This window comes from Triturus cristatus, chromosome 1_1, assembly GCF_964204655.1.
Source record: "Triturus cristatus chromosome 1_1, aTriCri1.1, whole genome shotgun sequence".
Classification (NCBI taxonomy): domain Eukaryota; kingdom Metazoa; phylum Chordata; class Amphibia; order Caudata; family Salamandridae; genus Triturus; species Triturus cristatus.
The window spans coordinates 809,347,957-809,368,051 of record NC_140579.1 but is presented as its reverse complement, the minus strand read 5'-3'; the positions used below and the strand labels follow the sequence as shown (position 1 = coordinate 809,368,051).

The 20,095-nt window shown below is 47.6% G+C and overlaps 1 protein-coding gene across 6 annotated transcripts in view; it reads left to right on the top strand.

Moving 5' to 3' along the window:
* Window positions 1-20,095, top strand: part of CDC27 (cell division cycle 27) — a 1,680,535-nt gene that overhangs the window by 631,531 nt on the left and 1,028,909 nt on the right. For 3 of the 6 annotated variants that reach the window (XM_085650282.1, XM_085650285.1, XM_085650286.1), the window contains one exon: window positions 2,756-2,871. In XM_085650282.1, coding sequence (XP_085506408.1) covers window positions 2,756-2,871 — 116 coding nt within the window. Of the gene's footprint in view, window positions 1-2,737; window positions 2,872-20,095 lie in introns of all 6 variants that reach the window. The other 3 variants (XM_085650283.1, XM_085650281.1, XM_085650284.1) reach the window with 1 other exon arrangement.

The window sequence follows — 20,095 nt, the reverse complement described above, 5'->3', positions numbered from 1 at the left end:
TGGTGGTCGCCAATAGGAGCGGGTACTGCTATATAATCTATGCACAGTGTGTAATCTGCAGCTCATATGCCTCGAACGGCAAATGCTACTTACCAGTATGCATCTGTTCTTGGCATGTAGAGCTGCAGATCTACACACACCCACCCGCCTCCCCGGCTACCTTTATCTGTTCCAGTTTATCTTATTTAGATACAGCACACATGGGCATCTTCACTGCTTATTACTACGCTCCATCATTTCCCTGCTGGCGAAAAACATTCGGAGGATGGAGCCGAAGCCCATGCGCAATACGATCCAAAGGAGGAGTCACATACCTCGTGACTTCCAAAGACTTTCCAAGAGGAAAAACTACTACAAACATCCGGGCCCAACTCCAGTTGGTGATCTATGCACAGTGTAGATCTGCAGCTCTACATGCCAAGAACAGATGCATACTGGTAAGTAGCTTTTGCCATACAATTGTTTACAAACTGTGTTATTACTGCTAAGTACTTATCACTTACCTGTGCCAGGCTTGCTTGGTTCTAGGAAATAAAATAACGAAAAGAATGTTTTTGTACAAACCACTATGGTCCGAGTTCAGTCTTTGAGTGTGTGATAATCATTTGCTAATTGAGTGTGTACAACAAATGCTTAACACTACGTCTGATAAAGCCTTTCTGCTCTCCCACACTACCACAAATAAAGCGTAAGGTGCTATCTACTTTTACCTCTGCCTACCTTTGGGGTACCACTGGACTCTGCACACTGTACCTCAGTTTGGTATAGTATATACAGAGCCAGCCTCCTACAGTCCTCTCCAGAATATCTTCGTCCCCGAGCCTGCAGTCTTTGTTACAACCGAAGAAGCCCCCTTGAAAACACCTGGGCACCCAAGGCCAAACAGCACCCAGCAGCCTCTGCACCGCTGCGGGTGTACCTTGGGTGCCAACTCGAATCCCGCTTTCCTGAGCCTAACACCAGGAGCTTTGCTCCCTCAACCTTGTGGCCTGCTCGTGAGCAGCCACCAACCGGAGGCCCCCTATCCGATAACATTGGGCCTCAGCACTCTGCACCCGGCCACCCTAGTGCAGCTGAGGGTGCTTTGAGAGTGCATACTTGACCCTGGGGGAACCCTGGTTCTAACATTAGGATGTATCAAATATTATTTTAATGAATATATCTTGGTAGTCACTTAAATTACTACATATATATTTTCTTCCAGATCTTTTCCATATAGATATTCGAATTGAGATCTTATGCTAAAATTCCTGAAGAAGGTGATGGCTGTGTATTAGTGCCCACCGAAACGCGTCGATGCTTTAATGAGAGGAAATCATACAAAATCTGTGATTACAATGGTTTTGTAACGTATATACTTGGATCATTATTCATTGTGGTTACAACTGATGAATCTTTGATTTGGTGATTTCCTTGTTTTAATAGGATTAATTTGTCCTTTTTTTCTGTTCCCAATTTACTAATGTACTGTGTTGTATGATTATTGATGTTGGTTTGATTTTATTTGCCAATGGGTCATAAAAAAAAATTTTAATCCACATTTTATCCATTCTGTATAAATTTTGGATATTGTCAATGTTTTATCAAATATTTGTGTCATATTTTATATTGTGTGATATATGTGACTATTTGCGAATCTTTTAATAAATTTGTGTAATCTTTTCTGACATGGTTTTTTGATTACATTCTTGATGTCCATTCTCACCCTGCTATTGTGTGGTTTGTGTTGATTTCTTTGATTGGTGAAGTGTGTAGATCCAAAGGAGGTCTTACTTTTGTGACTAAGGTCTAACCCTAGAATACCAACTCCCACAACCTAGTACTTACCTGTTAACCGATAACCATATTTTCTCCATAGGTATACATTGACTGTTTTTCCTTGATAATTGTGTGATGTCCGTATTGTATGAGAACTTGAAAAACTGCTTTACTCACCTTTTCTCTAGAAAATGTCCCAGTATGATATCTAGGCATATCACACTGAGTAGAAAAAGTAATCCGTAAAGTAATCCGTAAAGTAATCAAAAGTAATCTAACAGTATTTTCCACTGTACTGAAAAGATTTACAAACCTGTAACAAACATTCCATTCAGCTAGCTTGTATTGTTGAACCTGCCTTGAAAAGTACCATTTACACTTACCTGTACCAGGCTTGCTTGGTTCTAGAAAATAAATATAACTAAATAATATGTTTGATACAAATTTGTCTGAGTTCAGCCTTTGAGTGTGTGACATAATTTGCTGCCTAAGTGTGTACAAGAAATGCTTAACACTATCCTCTGATGAAGCCATACTGCTTTCCCACACTACCACAAATAGAGAGTAAGGTGCTATCTACTTTTACCTCTACGTACCTTTGGGGTTCCACTGGACACTGAACACACTATACTTCATTTTGGTATAGTATGTACAGAAGAGCCAGCTTGCTACAACAGATTTCACTGAGAATCCGTAGGAAATTAACTTGAATGAGGAACATTCTTCAAGGATTTCTCCAAGGATCATATATGTATATTAAAAAGGTTTCCCAGGGTTCGAGCCAACAGCGAGAATTATTCAACATTTATGACTCAAATGAAGATCCCTACAATGCAGAACTAGCATTACCGGTATGTAACCTTTCCTTTCTAATTGTTGAGTTTCATGAAGATGACTTTAAAAGGATTCTGGCTGAGCATATCATCACGATTAACCAATTTTTTTTTATTTATTCAGTTATTTAATAACAAACCTGTAGAAATTTTGTCTCATGCAGACTGTTGCCAGAATTGGCCAACCCGGAACAAAATCTGTATTCTCGCAAAGTGGAAACAGTCGTGAAGCCACTCCAATTCTTGCAGTCCAAACACAGACTTCTGCTCCACAAACAAGGTATGAACGTTTTGTTTACTCATTGTGCTTGTATGACTGCATCAGCTGTCTGTTGGTTTCAATTGGATAGCTGCATTCTGACTATTTTAACTACAGTGTTGTAGGGATTCTGCTCAAACCGAACGATGCCTGGGACCATAAATATCAGTATGTAGGGGCTGAGTCACCATACCATACCATACCAGAATCTATAGGCCCAAATAAGACTAGCTAATAGCGCCTCATTTGCCCTCCTAACCTTTCAGAGACACAGAAGTTTACGCCAGGCCACAACTTTGTGGCAGAAAAAGAACGGTTTTCCTCAGGCATGTTAGCCATCTCAGACTGGTTGAATGGGAACTATCTCCAGCTGAATGCAGATAAGACCGAGAACATGCTGTTCGGTAAAGCCTCTTCCATCTGGGCTGATTGGTGGCCGCAGCAACTGGGTGCTTCACCTGTGTCCAGTCAAGCAGTAAAAAATATTGGGTTAAAATTGAACCAAACCTTAACTATGAGAGAGCACATTCTGGCCACCACTGGCTCATGTTACCATTACCTACGCCTATTGCGCAGAATCTTCCCTTACATCCCTATTTCCGCCCGGAGAACGTTGGTTCAGGCCATCGTAATAAGCAGACTGGATTATGGCAACTACCTGTTTGCTAATGTCAGTGAAACACTGATCTCTAAACTTCAGGTTGTTCAAAATACGTCAGCCAGGCTTGTGCTCAACTGCCCTTCTGGCACCTCTTCAGCGCAACTGCTGGAAAAACTACACTGGTTGCCTGTGAAGAAACGCTCTTATTTCAAAATCTGCTGTCTCACATATAATGCCTCAAAGGGCAAAGGCCCATTTTATCTTCAGAAAAGAATAAAAGCGTTTGCCCCTGGCCGTAATCTAAGATCTGATAGTGGGCTCCACAGGGAACACACAACAATTAAAATACCATACACATAGTATCAGTTATCCAGTATTGGGGTATCTTTCATAGATTCCCCGTCGTCAAAGTGGGAGTCCCACGGTACATAAAAAGCAGTAAGTAATTACTCTTAACATTAAAGTTAATAGAGAAAAACTATTTAAAGCTCAAGATTTGGAAACCCCTAAGCAAAGACCTCCCATAAAAAAAGGATACCTGTAAGGCCCAATGATAACCAAGGGCGTTCTACTAAAACCATCACTACAGGTAGTCCTACTGGAACCATAATTCCTGCTTCTAATGAGGGTGTCTATGGGTCACTGGCACATATAGAGCACATTGTTAGGTCAATGATTTTGCCAGTCCTTGAAAGGATCAAATTGGTAGATGAAAAGCTGGTGAAATTGGAACAGTTAACTCTGGATAATTTTACTTCCCTAAAGAACCTGATAAAGGTAGAAGTTAGAGGGAGACCAGAGAATTTACCATCATCCAATGCTGATTCTGCAAGCACTATAAGTGCTGGAAGCGTTGTAAGTGCAGGATTGACAGTTCAATCAACAAAGGTTCTAAATTGCAAAGGTCTGAATTGTAACCAACAAAAGTTAGTAAAACGTGCTAAAAGTCCAACATCTAGTGCAGGGAAGCTTACGAAGGGAAAAGCTGTTATACCACAAAGCACAGAAAAAACAACACATAAGCACGAAGGAAGTATAAAAACTCCTTTGGTAACAATTGACCTACCACCAGATTCGCTACCCTACACAATTGTACTTACTGGCGTCCCTGAACTGAAGAATGGGAAAGCAGAATCCTACCAAGAGTTAAAGAATAAAGTGTTATTCTGGTTGAATACGAACAGGCCGATCCCTAGACACTTAAATGGGGAGATACTGTTTGTCAGAAGGGTTGGCTGGATAGGTAGGAAGGCAAAAGACATACAAGGAGACACGATCATAGTCAATTTCAGGGATAGAAATATAGTGGCACTAGTCTGTAACGATGAATACTATAATGACAAGGGCCCTATTAGAATAAAAAATCTTAATTATTTTTACAGTGAGAAGGCTACCCGTACATATAAATGCCGGGCAAGCACGGCATATGAAGTTATGCCGTGGGGGCCCGTCAACTTTTTCCACATACCCACAAATAATCGCTTCTCTGAGCTATATGGGTTAGACGAGACAAATTGACTTGATGTAAGTTATGATAAAGAGGATGATATTATTGCTAAACCCATTAAGGCAACTATGGATGGATGTATTACTAGGGACATAGTCAACCAGTATAATAACCTAATCCTGCAAACAGAAGTGGGGAATATTAATCCACCAATAATAAGAACTGGTGACTTTACAAATATAGACTTGGGCCAACCTGACAGTACTAAGGAAGTTGTGGTCAAGTTAATCTCTTGGAATATTGCTGGTATAAAGAAAAATCTGTCCGATCCTGCATGGCACAATTATATCAGCAAAGCGGACCTCATCTTGTTCCAAGAAACATGGGGGGTAGAACTCTCTTTTAAAGTAGGTTACAGGTCATTCCATATAGCAGCATCACACTTAAATAAAGGTAGACCATCTGGCGGTTTGATAATCTGGGCAAGAATCACGCTGGGTATTGACTTTACACAAGTGGATTCTAACAGCCCTGATATTTTGGCTATAAAATTGAATGACGCTAAAGGACGGGCAATGTGTATTATTAATATTTACAACAGACCCCATCCGTCAAATAAAGAATCAGATACAATAGCCCAACTAGATGGTTTTATCCGTAGTTTGGATCATAAAACTATGCTGATTATAGGAGGAGACCTTAATAGGAGCTTTGAACCCATTACGGGGCTAGATGATATCCATGGAGAAGAAGATAAGGCCTATAATATCCCTAGCATTGACGCAAATTACATAACATCCTGCACAAATAGTTCACTGCAGATGTTAAGATTGACTATGGAACATGGCCTACGCTCCTGTAATGGCCGACTCCCTTCTGATTGCCCAAGTAAACCGACCTTTGAAAGAGGTTGTTCTACTAGCCATCTTGACTACATACTGGTTTCCTTGAACCTATGGCCAATGCTCATAGACTTGAATGTGGACAACCGTATTGAAAGTGACCACTTTCCTCTTTCTTTGACTATCACTGGCTCATTGTTTATGTTCCCTAAGGTATTGATACCTAGTGATTATATTTCCACTTATGAGCCCTTGGAGTCCAACAATTGCAGGTCTTTAAAATGGCCTGCTGTAATGGGTAATGTCGATACAATTAGAGAAATCTATGTACTCTATGTAAAACTTATGTCGTCCTTAGATAACATTAATACTGAGGAACGCTCGGTATCATTAGTACATAGGAATCTGATGCAGCAACTTAGGAAAATCCTCTCAAAAGAGGTTAACATAGGCCAAGCCTGTCGGAATAACCGGCCTAAGGAGAGCCTTTGGTATAACAAAGCCTGCCGGCAGGCTAAATTAGAAGTAATAAAGGCCATAAAAGGGAAGCAAATAAATATCTTGAGAGAAAAAAGAAAATTTTATAAAAACACTATTTTATTTGCAAAAAGATCCTGGGATGAACAAGTCTGGGTAGATTTACTTCAAGCTTGTAAATCAAAAGATCAAACGTTGTTCTGGAACCTTATAGCAAAGGGCACCAAAGAAGGTGTGCAATCCAGAGATAGGTTTCTAGAAGAAAAGGTCTGGGTCAAACACTTCTCCTCATTATACTCATGTGTAGGGGAGGAGGAAGGAATGACAAACTAATACCTAGGGCAAAACACTTGTGATACAACGCTAACATTTAGCCTGGCGGATACCATACTAGCCATTAATTTAGTTAAACAAGGCAAAGCCCCAGGACCAGACAAAATCCCTGGGGACCTCTGGAAACACGAGAATAATCTGTGGGCACCCTATATTAATCTACTTAGTAATGACATTGCAAGAGGTGCCCCAATTCCAGAAACCTGGCAGGGTGCACAAATTGTGACCATTTTCAAGAAGGGGGACAGATCCAACCCATCAAATTATAGACCTATCAGTTTGATAGATGTCTTGCAAAAAATTTATGCGCGTCAACTTCTCAATAAATTGAATATGTGGATTGAGGATCACTTTATTTTTACCAAATACCAGGCAGGTTTCAGAGCCAAAATTAGTACTGTAGACCAGGTTTTTAGATTCTTATGTTTAACATGGAAATACATTAATATAAGGAAATCCCATCTATACATAGCCTTCGTGGACCTTAAAGCGGCCTTCGATTTGGTTCCCAGGGGGCAGTTATGGAAAAGGTTGAGGGCTATGGGTGCCCCTGGGGACATCTGCCATCAATTGATTAGGCTACACGAGGGTAACTATGCAAGAGTAAGGTGGGGGCCAAATGGAGAGCTATCGGAGAGAATAAATATAAAGAGAGGTGTCCGACAAGGTTGTGTTTTGGCACCAACTCTTTTCTCTCTCTACGTAAATGACATCCCTGAAACCCTCTTGGGCTGCGAGCATGACTCTCCCAAGCTGTGTGGTCAAGCCGTTCCGGCATTATTATTTGCGGATGACACGATTTTAATCTCCCAGACACCTAATGGTCTACAAAATCTTTTGAATAAATTTCGGGACTACTGCTTGGATAAAAACCTTGAAATTAATGCTTCTAAAACGAAAGTTATGGCGATTAACCCCCACAGAGGGTTTAACAAAGTCTTTAACGTAAATAAGGAAAAGATTGAACAAGTGAATAATTTTAAATATTTGGGTATCACCCTTGACACTAAAATGAACTGGAAACCGCAAATAGAAAAATCGAGGTTAACATTAATACAAAATAAAGCCCCTATAATCAGGAAGTTTAAAAGTAGCCCTATTAAAGCAATATCACCTGCTATTGAACTTTTTAAATATAAAGTTCAATCAGCTACCCTATATGGGGCAGAACTATGGGGCCATGTACCACGAGATTCTTTTTCAGTCCAAGAAAACAGTTTTTTCAGGCAACTCTTAGCGATCCCGGGCTGTACCCCTCTTGTCCCGTTATTTTGGGATTTGAATATACGTCACTTGGACGATCAAGCTCATTTACGCCCATTACTGTACTGGGTGCGCCTGTGGTCAACTGATGAGCTTGCAGACTACAGAGACGCACTGAAGGAAATAATCCAAATAAAGAATGCTACTCAGTTGGTTTGGTTAGCGTATATTGAAAACTGGTTCACAAAGCTGGGCTTACGCAACTTTTGGACAGATCCGGATTCACTAACCAATTCCTCTAAAAAATTGTTGAAGGACACATATTGGGACTATATTAATAACTCTGTATTACATAACCCCAAACTTGGACCACTGACCCTTAAATTTTTAAATTTTAAATGTGAAAGCAAATTCGAAAATTATATGGATGAAATTGAACCCCCTTTGGCTAAATCACTGTATTTAAAGTATCGCTATGGTATTTTGCAACTCAGTTCTAGAACATCAAAATGGGCGCCCAATAATAATAAATCTGACCTGTGCAAATTGTGCAATATGGAGGCAAAGGAGGATGAGACCCATGTTCTTTTTATATGCCCTGCATATATGCGGCCAAGGATAAAATGGATCAAACCTATTTGTCTCAACTTGGGTCTTCGTCGTGTCCAGGATGGGGAAAGAATATTTAAGGGCGACTCATCAGAGGATAGTATTTAGCCTGAGTCGTTTTTTATTTAGTGTTGCGATAATTAGGAAAAGGAATGGTCAAAAAATGTAATGGTATCTTCACTAAGCCTGGTTCTTAAAAAATTTTAAAAAAATTTTAATTCCTATTTTAAAAGGTTGGTAAACCAACAGTGTGTATAAATTAATATTTTAAACATTTTGTATATTGTATATTGTATTTATGTATGGACTATTTGTACCCACCAGAAATGCTGCACTTTGTCATAATGATTGTTTTTTATTGTACGGTACTCTTTTATGGTTATTATAACCGAAATAAAGAATTGAATTGAATTGAAAAACATTCACTTTAATATCTCAGGCTAGTCTTTAGGTATTGTCCAATCACTCCAGCCAATCAGGCAACAGCACCCTCTAGAACCCTCTCCACAGGGCTCCAGGCTCTCAGAATTTTTACTGCACGACGTGTGTAGGGAGTCTCCCTGAGCTCTGCTCAGTGCTTTCTCTTGGCCTTCTGGATTTCTTCAGCTCCTCAGTTCAGCATGTCTTCTTCTAAAATAGCTCTCTTCAGGCAAATCTGACTCTTGTGGGAAACTCAGACTTCATTCAGATAATACCCACAAGAAGTGTATCTAGTGCCTTCACCCTTATCACCAGGTGAGTCTGTAAAATCTGCAGGACTTTCTCTTAAAAGGCCCTGAGATATAGAGAAGGACGTCTTCTTTTGTGGCTACAAAAGCTTAAAACTAAAGACAATCCTTTATCTGATTATGAAAGTGCTTCCTCACTAAAAACCAAGGCTTCTAAGAGAAGGGCTAGTGAGGCGAACCTAGTATCTCCTAAGGCTGCTAAGGTGTTAAAGCATCACCACATCCTAAAAATTTGAGGATCAGCCTTTATCTTCAAAAAAAAAAACTAGCCTCTGATAAGGGTCAGCCTGTGCCCTCTACGCCATCTAAATCCTCTTAAAAAAATGAAGCATGCGTCGTAGTCTCTTCTAGAGACATTTTTACCTCAGAAAAAAGATACTCCGTCGACGAGAACTTCCGTCGCCACGACTACGACAACAGCGTTGACTTTCTCTTAACCTCAGACTAAGATGATGATGTCCTTCGCATCTTTTCCGTCGACGTTAGTCTCTGTGAGGGTGAGACCTTCATTGATGACAACCGTATCTGATAGACTACTAGCCGCAGATTACTTCACGTAGAATTATCCCCAAGCGTGAGACTGGATCCGGAAACTTTTTGCCACAGCATCCCTGCGCGCTGGGGGCGGGGCGTCTTCATGCGACTCCGCCAAGGCATCGTCCGCGTACGTGATGTCAGCGAGGTCACATAAGACCTGCCCCGGCGCGCCCACGTCAGGTTTTTATTCCTTTTCCGCGTGCAACGCGGATCCGGTCCTTGCTACGGGCCTGTTAGGCCCGTTTTTTCTTCAATTGTTTTGTGGAACAGTGTGCGAATGCCTTCAGGCTTTAAGACTTGCACGTTTTATGGGCATCTTATGTCGACAACGGACCCTCACCTCATTTATATGTGGTGTTTGGGGGAGGATCACGGCACCACAGACTGTACGCAGTGCCAACAGTTGAAGCCGAAGTCGCGGCGGGAGCGCTGGATGAAACTTCTCTCAGCGCGTCTCTCCAGGTCGACGTCCTCCACTCGGTCTGCTTCGACGGACGGCTTCAGACTCTGCCGTGGTCGTCGTCCTCGCCTTTCTCTGATGTCACGTGAGCGTCGCTCCCTGGTGGGTAAGTGTTGCAGTTTGTCACCAGGGGCTGGTTTCCGTCCTCCCGGGGGCGTGTACTCTCCGCGGGTGTTGCAGCCCCGCGGGTGTTGCAGCCCCGCGTGTCGTCCTATCCACCGTTTCCTGGTATTGGTGCGTCCCAAATGGAGACATACGCGGCGGCTTTGCAGGTCTTGCTGGCGTCGTCTCTTCCTTCCCCTCCTGGGTCGTCAGCGGATCCCTTGCTCTGCGCAGGGCCCTCTGCGTGCCGCCAGTGGCACCGGCCCCGGCTGGTTCGGATCCAGGCTTGGAGGATGTGGTACTGTTGGGGTGCTGCTCCTCTGGGGCACCTCCTTCAGGCCACGGCATCTCTGCCTCGCCGCAAACTCCAGCAGTGGTCCCTGTGGTGTCGCGGGAGGTCGCCGGGGCTCGGGTCGTATCCCCGAGCCCCTCTCGATCCTTTGACAGGGTGATCCTGTCTAAGGCCGAGGTGACGCCGCTACGGCGCCGGCAGCAGCTGGACCGTGCGGAGCCACGGAGGTCGGTGTACCCTCCTCGTCCCGGTTAAGGCAGAGGGGAGACCCCTCGTCCCTCTCCAGGCCCCCCTCGTCCCTCCACACAGGTGGCTGCCTCGTCGTAGGGCAAGTCGGAGGTTGAATCGTCCCTGGCACCACTGCATGGGTTGCCGAGCGATCCTCGCCTCATTCTGGGCCGTGGCTGTCGGAGGGCCTCGTACCACTCCCCAGGCCCATCTCGATCCCCCGTGCAGGTGGCTGCCTTGGCGGGGGTCGGGTCTGCGTCACTCCGGAGCCGCCCCGGGGCCGGTGCGGCTACAGCTCTACTCCGGTCTCCGCTCCGGTCCCCGGTGCGGGGTGACTTGGAGGTCCCTTGTCCAGCAACGCTGGCTGGTGCCAACGTCCTACCTCAGGCAGCGGATTCTAAGGCTCCGTGCAGGGGTCGTACCACAGATTAGTTTTCAGACGCTCCTTCTCCGGAGGCATTCATATTTGTGTCGTCCTCCCCGGAGACTGGTCGCCGTGTGGTGTCTTTTTCACCGGTGTCGAAGGGCGGCTCCCTGCCCTTCCTGGGGCAGAGGTGTTCGTTGGCAGAGCGGCAGGTCCCTCATTCTTCGGCTCCTTCTGACTTCCAGGTCTGGCCCTTGCCTGCCCCGCTTGGCCTTGGGGACGGCCGCCTTAGTTTGCAGCAGTTGCCCACGGAGGACCTGATTTCTCCACCGCGGGGCCCTATGGAGGCAGGTGCGGCCTTCGCTCACGCGGTGTCCACGGCTGTGGGCATCCTGTGCATGTGTGATCCGGTGGCTCACTTTGTGGCGGACCATCTATTGGAGGTCCTCCACCAGGGCTTTGGAGGTCCTCCACCAGGGCTCTGGTGGGAGGGAAATCTTACTTCCCTTTGAAGGTTCGCTCCTTTCTACGCTGACAGGGCCTTGGAAGTGTCCTGCCTCAAGAGGACCCGGTGCCTCAGCATCTTCTGCACCAGCACCTCCCGGCGCCACGTGACCCGGTGTGCCTTTTGTGGCTCTGTATATACTGTTCCCTAATAGGTACAGGGTGTACAGAGTCCACAGTCCCCCAGAGGCTGATAGAGGTCAAAGTTAGGTATGACCTTACTCTCAAAAGTGGTAGCTTGGTCGAGCAGTAAGGCAGTACCAGAGGACAGTGTAAAGCATTTATTGTACACACTCAGTCAGCAAATGGTTTCACACACTCAATAACTGAACTCTAGGCCAATGGTTTATATATATAAAATATATGCTTGTTTTATTTTTAGAACCACAAAGGGGATAAAAATATACTTTCTCAGAATGAGAGGTTGAATATAAATACTTGTCTTGAGCAATACATTGTTGTAAACAGTCACAGTTGGTTGCAATAAACAATCCTATTTCCTAAACATAACAATGCATTGAGCTCAATGGTAAATTCAGGTTATTTGTAATAAATTACTTTTCAGATTACTTTTGGAATTCCAGGTCTGGCTCCTAGATCCAGCCCTGGGTCAGTATTCCGAATCAAGTGATGAAAGTCGACTTAATAACTGTAATGATTTTTAAATAATATTTAGCTATTTCAAAAGTTAGCACTTAGAAAATATTTCAAGGAAAACATTCAATGGATCTCTATGGCAAGAAATTCAATTTGCAGGTAGAGTACTTTATCGTTTAGTAATCCAGGACTGGGTACCTAGACCCAGGACTGGGGTCCTTATCAAAAACAGGTAAGTAATTTCGTTTGCAGAAATGGTACGATTTTAAAAGAATATTTCAAATTTGCAAAAGTAGACACTTGGAAGAAATTTCACAGAAAAGCAGACAATGGTTTCCTATGGGAGAAAAATGAGTTAGAGGTAAGTATAGTTGTGGACACTTTTCAGGGTCAGGGCTGGGCACCAAGATCCAGCACTGGGAGCTCACCTAGGAGCAGGTGAGTAAATTCGTTTTTGTCACTTGGCTGATTTTTGGTGAATATTTGCAGTTTTGAAAAGTTCACACTTAGAAGATTTTTGAAGAAAAAGCCAGTCAATGTTACCCTATGGGGGAAATGAAGTTAGCGGTTTAAGGGTAAGTACTCGACTGGCAGAGTTGAAATTCCGGGCATAGACTCAGGGGTCCCCCAGTGTCAGGTAGGTACAGTTGGTTCACCCTCAGCGGTTTCAGGACGGCCGGGTGCAGAGAGAGTTAGGCCCAAAATTATCCTATGAGGGGTAGGGGGGCCTTGGTTGGTGGCTGCTGTCTGGCAAGCCACGCGGCTGTGGGAGCTGGGCTCCTGGTCACTTACTCAGGGCAAGTGGGGAAGTAGGTTAGTGTAGAGAGGGCACTGCCAGGGCCACTCGGGCGGCTGGGTGCAGGGTGCTTTTGAGCCTTCGGGCGCTCAATGGAAATCAATGGGAATGTTCCGGTTTGGAAAAAGGCTGCAAGCTCGGGGACGAGGATGCTTCAGGTGCCACCACCACTTCGAGAGGTAAGTTGGATAGTTGTAGGTTAGGAGGGTACCCCGGGATTGGGCACAGGGGGCCGCAGGGTGCCGGGTGCAGGGGTGCCTTTTGATGTCGGAAATCTTACCCTCTGGTTGATCGCGGTTGGGGTGGCACTCTGTTCTGAGGCTGCAGGCTTCTTCCGGAATGTCGAGGGGGGGTCCTTGGGTGCCGGACTCAGGGTCACAGTCGCCGTGGGGTCGTCTTCAGGGTCTTTGTCCACTCCGGCACTGGCCAGGCTTGGCTGGTGCAGAGTGTGTTGGGTCCGCGGTTCCGGGCTGCTGCCAGGGGTTAAAAATAGGTTTCTTGAGTAGAGCCTCTACTCATGGGAGTCCCAGGGGCTTGGAGCCAAAAGGTAGCCAGGTCCTCCGGGGTTGGTGAGGTTGCTGGCCACGAGAGATGCCGCGCTGGTGCAGGTTCGAGAGTCGACAGGCCGGTAGGGCTGGGGCCAAAGCAGTTGGTGTCGTCGTCTTCTCTTTTTAGCAGCTGCAGGGCAGGTCCTTGTTCTTCGTGCTCTTCTTGTAGTTTTCTATCTGGAATCTGAGGAAGGAAGGTTCAGGGTGCCCCTAAATACTAGATTTAGGGGCGTTACAGGTAGGTGAAGGCCAGGGACCAATGGGTCCTTGCCCTGGGGTGGGTACACCCCCTATCCTGCCTCTCTCCTGTGGGAGGGGGGGCAGTAGCCTAATCCTGATAGGGTAGGGCCTCTCATCTTCAAGATGGCGAGAGCCCGGAGATGTGCTTCACCTCGCCTCCCCCACCTGAGGGGTGGGGTGGGCAGGCTGGCACATCCCCTGTCCTTGTATGGGGTTTCCGGCCAAGCTTCCCGCCAGAGTGGGGGGTTGCAGTGGCCTGGGGAAACTCCAAATGGCGGCATGCCTTTGAAGCTTCCCTTTGCTCGCCCTGGGGGAGGAGATTTCTCACCTCACTCAGGATGTGCATTGTTGCAGGCCCGGGAGAGCAGGAGCTCTCCCACCCAGGGGTCCAGCAACGTGTCTGCTGTGTGGCAGCCTGGGCAGCCTCAGAGCAGACGTGGATTGTAAGTTAGCTGTAAGGGGGCATCTCTAAGATGCCCTCTAGGGTGCTTAGTACATTAAATCCCATACTGGCATCAGTGTGGGTTCAATGTGCTGAGAAGTTTGATACCAAACTTCCCAGGCTTTAGTGTTGCCATTATGGTGCTGTGGAGCTCGTGTTTGACAAGCTCTCAGCACCATTTACTCTTAAATGACAGCACTGCACTTACAGTGCCCAGGAATGGACCCGGGTACTGTAGGGGCACAGGGCTCCTGCTCCTGTGCCCACACCATAGGCGTAATGCACCCAGCTAGAGGGGTGGCTGACATATGCCTTGGCAGTGTAGGTGATGGGCATGGTACACAGTGATGTGTGCCATGTCGACTCTTTGTTCTGTCCTGCACCCAGACACTCAGCCTGCAAGGGCAGTGTGTGTGTGTAAGGGTACAGGGCCTCTGAGGGTGGCACAATGAGTGCTGCAGCCCTTAGAGGCCTTCCCTGGTCACAAGGCCCTGGGTACCTGGGGTACCATTTACTAGGGGCTGACATGTGGCTAGGGTTTGCCAATTTGGAGTTTGTGTGGTTTTAAGGAAGGAACATAGGCCCTGGGCACCTGATTGGCAGGAGTCCAGGGTACACTCAGTCAAAGTACATTCTGCAATTTAGCAAAAAGTGGGGGCATACCATGCAAGAAAGATGGCACTTTCTCACACCTTTCCCTTCACCCCTTTATTATTATTAAGGGGCATTTATAGAGCGCCTGGTTACGCAAAATGCGTGTCCCCGCGCTGAACTGAAGCACTCAGAGAGAGAAGTGGGGGAGGAGCCCACTTATTTTGAAAAGAGGTAAGTTTTTAATTTCCTCCGGAAACTAGATTCGGAGGGGTCCAGACGGAGATTAAGAGGCAAATTATTCCAGCTTTTTGCCGCCAGGTATCGGAAGGAACTTCCTCCCATACGGGCCTTTTTCACCCTAGGGACCTTAAGTAAGCCTCCATGCGAGGAGCGCAGTGCACGAGTTGGTGCATACCTTGTAATAAGGTTCTGGAGTGGTGCTGGCGCCTTTTTAGCGAGGATACGGTGGCAGGTACAGAGGGACTTAAATTCAGCTCTGCTCCTCACTGGCAGCCAATGGAGTGACTGGAGGGCGGCCTTGGAGTTCGATCTTTTTGGGAGGTTTAAAATGAGGCGAGCTGCAGCATTCTGTAGCACCTGAAGTCGATTAATCGCTTTATAGGTAGCTCCCAAGTAGAGTAGGTTGCCAAAGTCCAAGCGTGAGGTGACTAGAGCATGCACCAGCGTTCTGCGGGCGGCCGTGGGGAGGAGAATTAGGACTTTCCGCAGAGTTTTTAAAATGCTGAAGCACATGCCCGTCACCCTGTTGATCTGTGGTCCGAAAGACAGATCAGTATCTAGCCAGACCCCGAGATTTCTGACTTCTTTCCGAGGTGTAGGGGCCTCGCCTAGGCATGGTGGCCACCATGCCGACGTCCAGACAGATGGACTGCCTCCCACCACGAGCACCTCAGCAGCCAGACCCCTTTTGTGGACTGCTTTTCCCTCCCTCCCGCCGCTGTTGACTCCCCTGTCCCGAGAGGCCCACTGGCTGGACTCTTGGGGACGCAACATGTTCGCCTCGACCAGCGCGGCCCTGCAGGCCCTTAACACCTTGTGTGTGTGATGGCTAGGGCCTCCTGTTTGTGGGACTAAGTGGAGTCTCTGGGATCTGCAGCGTCCCAGGAGTCTGGCGTGGTGGATTTGCTGCATCATGCGTTGGATGGTTGGGAGCTTGCAGCGTTTATTCTCCGCATCCTCTCTGAACATCTCGGAGGTGCTGGGCCGGGCCATGGCTTCCTCTGTCGCAGAGTGTTGTTCCATGCCCTGGCCGACACCTCCATCCAAAGGCTCTTGGCAGGCATCCCCCTCCTCCTCCTCCGTCCCCTCCTCAGTGACTTCTGAGTTGGGTTGATTCTGGGCCTTCTTAGGCCGGCTGTTCTGACTGTGCAGTGTGTTTTCTAGCCGTTTACGTCCTTCCTTGGGACTTTGGCATTGTTGGCTGCTGGACGGCCCTTGTGTTGATTGTGTGTGGTTCTGCAGGAGTTCTGCAGACTTGGCCCTGCGATTGGGCCTTCTGCTTTTCTTGGGCTGCTTGTCAAGCCTTCAGCGGGGGTGTTTATTTCCCCGTGACTCTTTTGGTTTTTCCTCTGCTGCGTAAGTTCTTCCAAAGAGGGTTCCCATATCTTGGAACTTAATGTACCCTATGTGGGGTAGTGGTAGCTGTCATATGGCTTGTGCTCTGCTAGAGGGTTCTGGTCTCCTTCGGGTGCCTTTTCTCCATGGCGTTTAGGTAGGTTGCTTTTGCTTCCTGAGGTCGTGTCCGCGGCCCCTCGTAGTGGTGGCCCGGGCCTCTCCTCCTCTCCCTGAGATCTCGGATGATCCTGTCTCTCCCTGGCCGGGCGTCGCCTACTCTGCCTTCCTGGGGCCTCGGGCTGTCTTCTTGATTCTGGCTTTGACTGCCGGTGCTATTCTGGCTGGCAGGCTGCTCCATCTGGAGTAGATTTGCCTTTTCCCTAGTTTCCTTGGGTCCTCTAGGCTTCTTTTTTTTTCTTCTGCTTTTCCTGTCTTGGCATTGGGAGGAAGCTATGTTGCCTTGTGGGGTGCTTCGGCTCTCAGACCTTGCCCTTGGTTCCTCTGCTGTGAGTGTACGATCCTCTTTAGCCTTTTTTTCCCTCCTACATCACCTTGGGGTCGGTGTGGTCCTGCTTGTGGGGGTTCCCTTAGCCTGGCAGGGACGAGGTTCTACCTGGTCCATAGATCTTGTCCCCTGTGGGGCCCTCTGTTCGGCATTGGCTGGTGGGGTCCTTCCTCAAACCCTCCTTCCTAGCGGGTATTGCTAGGGTATCTATTCTACGTGAAGGACTCTGCGACTAGTAGTCTGTATCAGATGTACGAGTTACTTACCTTTGGTAACGATGTGTTCGAGGCATATGAGCTGCAGATTACACACTGTGCATAGATCGCCATCTGGTGTTGGGCCCGGATGTTTGCAGTTGTTTTTCCTCTTGGAAAGTCTTTGGAAGTCAAGAGGTATGTGACTCCTCCTTTGGATCGTATTGCGCATGGGCTTTGGCTCCATCCTCAGATTTTTTTTCCACCATCGGGCCCGGATGTATTCTTCGCGCTCCGGTTCCGAACCATTTTCAGTTCTTCTAATCCGCGTGCAATCCTTCCCTTTCCGCTGTATTGTTTCGATCGCGATCTCCACACTCGCCTCGACTCTCATCCTTCGAAGTCTTCAATTTCGGTCATCGAAGGCCTTTGGGCCTACCTGAGCTCCGGTCCTGGCTGATGGAAAGGACTCCATTTAAGAAGTGTCCTCGCTGTTGGTCCAAGTTTCCCCACACTTATCTCCATGAGGTGTGCAACATCTGCCTCTCCCCACAACACGAGGCTCGAGACTGTCTGGCGTGCAAATCCTTCCGGTCGAAGAAAATCATTTGGGACCGAAGGGCGAGGAGAACCATGGCAAACATCTGCAGCAATCCCAGACGACCTCTTCGGAGAAGGTGCCGGTGTCCCTGAAGAGCAGCACACCGAAGAGGGCCTCGTCGGCACCTCCGAAGCCGACGACTCAGATGTCGAGGACATCACTCCGGCACAGAGGGGCATGAGTACTAACATCCACCCCCGGCACCGAATAAGGCTTCAGTCACACCTTCGGGCCTAGGCACGACCAAAGACACTGCTTCCCATATCTCACTTTCGGTCCCGGTTAAGAAGCCCACCAAGCCTTCTGGCAGCTCGGGCTCGAGCCAGCCTGCTGTCGGTGCAGAGAAACACTCCTCCGCATCGGTGCCGAAAAAGAAAATGGCCTCCTGCTCCGCGCCGGGCTCCACGCCAAAGCACTCTGCGCCGAAAACTGGCACTAGCTCCTCGGTACCGACGCCATCCCCGGAGCCGAGCCAAAGGCCCTCGAAACACACACCTCGAAGCCGAAAGTCATCTCGGAGCTGAGAAAACAACCAGACATTTCTAAGCCGCACAGTTCAAAACAACTAACCGATGCAGACTACAAGGCTAAAAAACATTCGGCTCTGACACCTTCGGTGCCGACGAATCGGCCACTCACAGACAAACTATTTCGGCTCGATCCTCTACAAAAGACACTGGTCAAGGACCCTAAAACTGGACATTTGATACTCGGCATCAAAAAGAGACCGCTGGACAAGCCTGCCCCAGCTCCACCTCCAAAGAGAAGAGACTTTGCTACCTCCCCTTTGAGAATACCTTCACCCCCTCCTCCACCTCCTACTTCACCTCCCACACCTCATCATTCCCCCACACCCTCTCCGGATGAGGAGGATTATGTCTACGATGACACAGGGGACGGGCCCCATGACCAGCCCACAGGGGACCCACTCCTACAGGCTCCCCAGACCCATGGGACGACTACAACATTCCAGACGTCTCGAACGTCCTGCAGGACGACCTTAACCCTTCAAGACCGTCCCCCCCCTCCCCCCCTCCCCTGAAGACACAATGGGGTTTAACCAATTACTCCATAGGGCGGCACACTACCACGGAGTTGACCTCCATACAGACTTCCTCCTCGATACCTTTTGGTACTACAAACAAGACCACTTCCACCCAGCCCATGTTAAAAGGTGTTATCAAGCATGCGCCTGAAGTCTTTAAAGACCCAGTCAGGGCCAGAGTCATCAACCCTCTCATCGAGAAGAAGTATACACCATTAGACTCCCTGGTAGTCTCCACTGCAAGGAAGCGTGCAAACTCCCAGGCATCAGGCGAAGCGCCACCACCTGATAAGGAGTCCAAACTCCTAGATGCCTCTGGCAAGCGCACTGCATCCCAGGCGGCCAACATATGGCGCATCGCAAACACACAAGCGCTTTTGGCAAGATATGACAGGGCACATTATGACGAAGCCACAATGCAACACCTCCCTGACAAGTACAAAAATGGAGCCAACGAGTTAATCCAGGAGGGTAAAACCATTACCAGCACCTCAGTTCGCTGCGCCCTAGATGTAGCTGACACCGCCTCTAGGGCAATTAACACCAGCGTCCTACTCTGTAGGCATGCCTGGCTACATATTTCAGGTTTCAAATCTGAGGTGCAGGCTTCCATCCTGAACCACCCCTTTGACCAGGAACATCTGTTTGGGCCAAATGTTGACGTAGCCCTGGAAAAAATGAAGGACACCGATACGGCAAAGTCTATGGGAGCCTTACAGTCACACACTCCCAGGCGCTCCTTTCGCCGTTCTTCCTTTCGAAGCACCTCCAGAGGCTACTCCTCAGACAGAGCCTCCACTTCCTATAAAACCCCTACCCAATCCACCTTCACTATGGGTTACCAGAGAGGCGGCTACAGGGGAAACAAAGGCAGAGACAAACCTAACACCTCCCGCTCTGCCTCCACCCCTGCCCAATGACTTCCCTCCACTCCCCCCAGACCATTCCACTCCAGTCGGGTGACGACACCACAATTTCCTTCCTGTCTGGACTACCATCACTTCAGACAAATGGGTAACACAGATAATTCGGTCAGGATACTGCCTCGAACTAACATCTACCCCCCAAACATTCCACCCAAACAACGTCCAATGTCACAGGAACATTTGTCACTTCTAAAGCAGGCGGTAATCTCCTTCCTACAAAAGAGTGCTATAGAACTAGTTCCTGCCCACCAACAAAAAAAGTGCGTTTACTCCCTATATTTTCTCATTCCAAAAAGACGCTCTACGGCCCATCCTGGACCTCGGACCCCTAAATCACTATATACACTCAGACCATTTCCACATGGTCACACTCCAGCAAGTACTTCCCCCTGCTCTCCCAAAACGACTTCCTTGCCACCCTAGACCTCAAGGATGCCTATTTCCACATTCCCGTT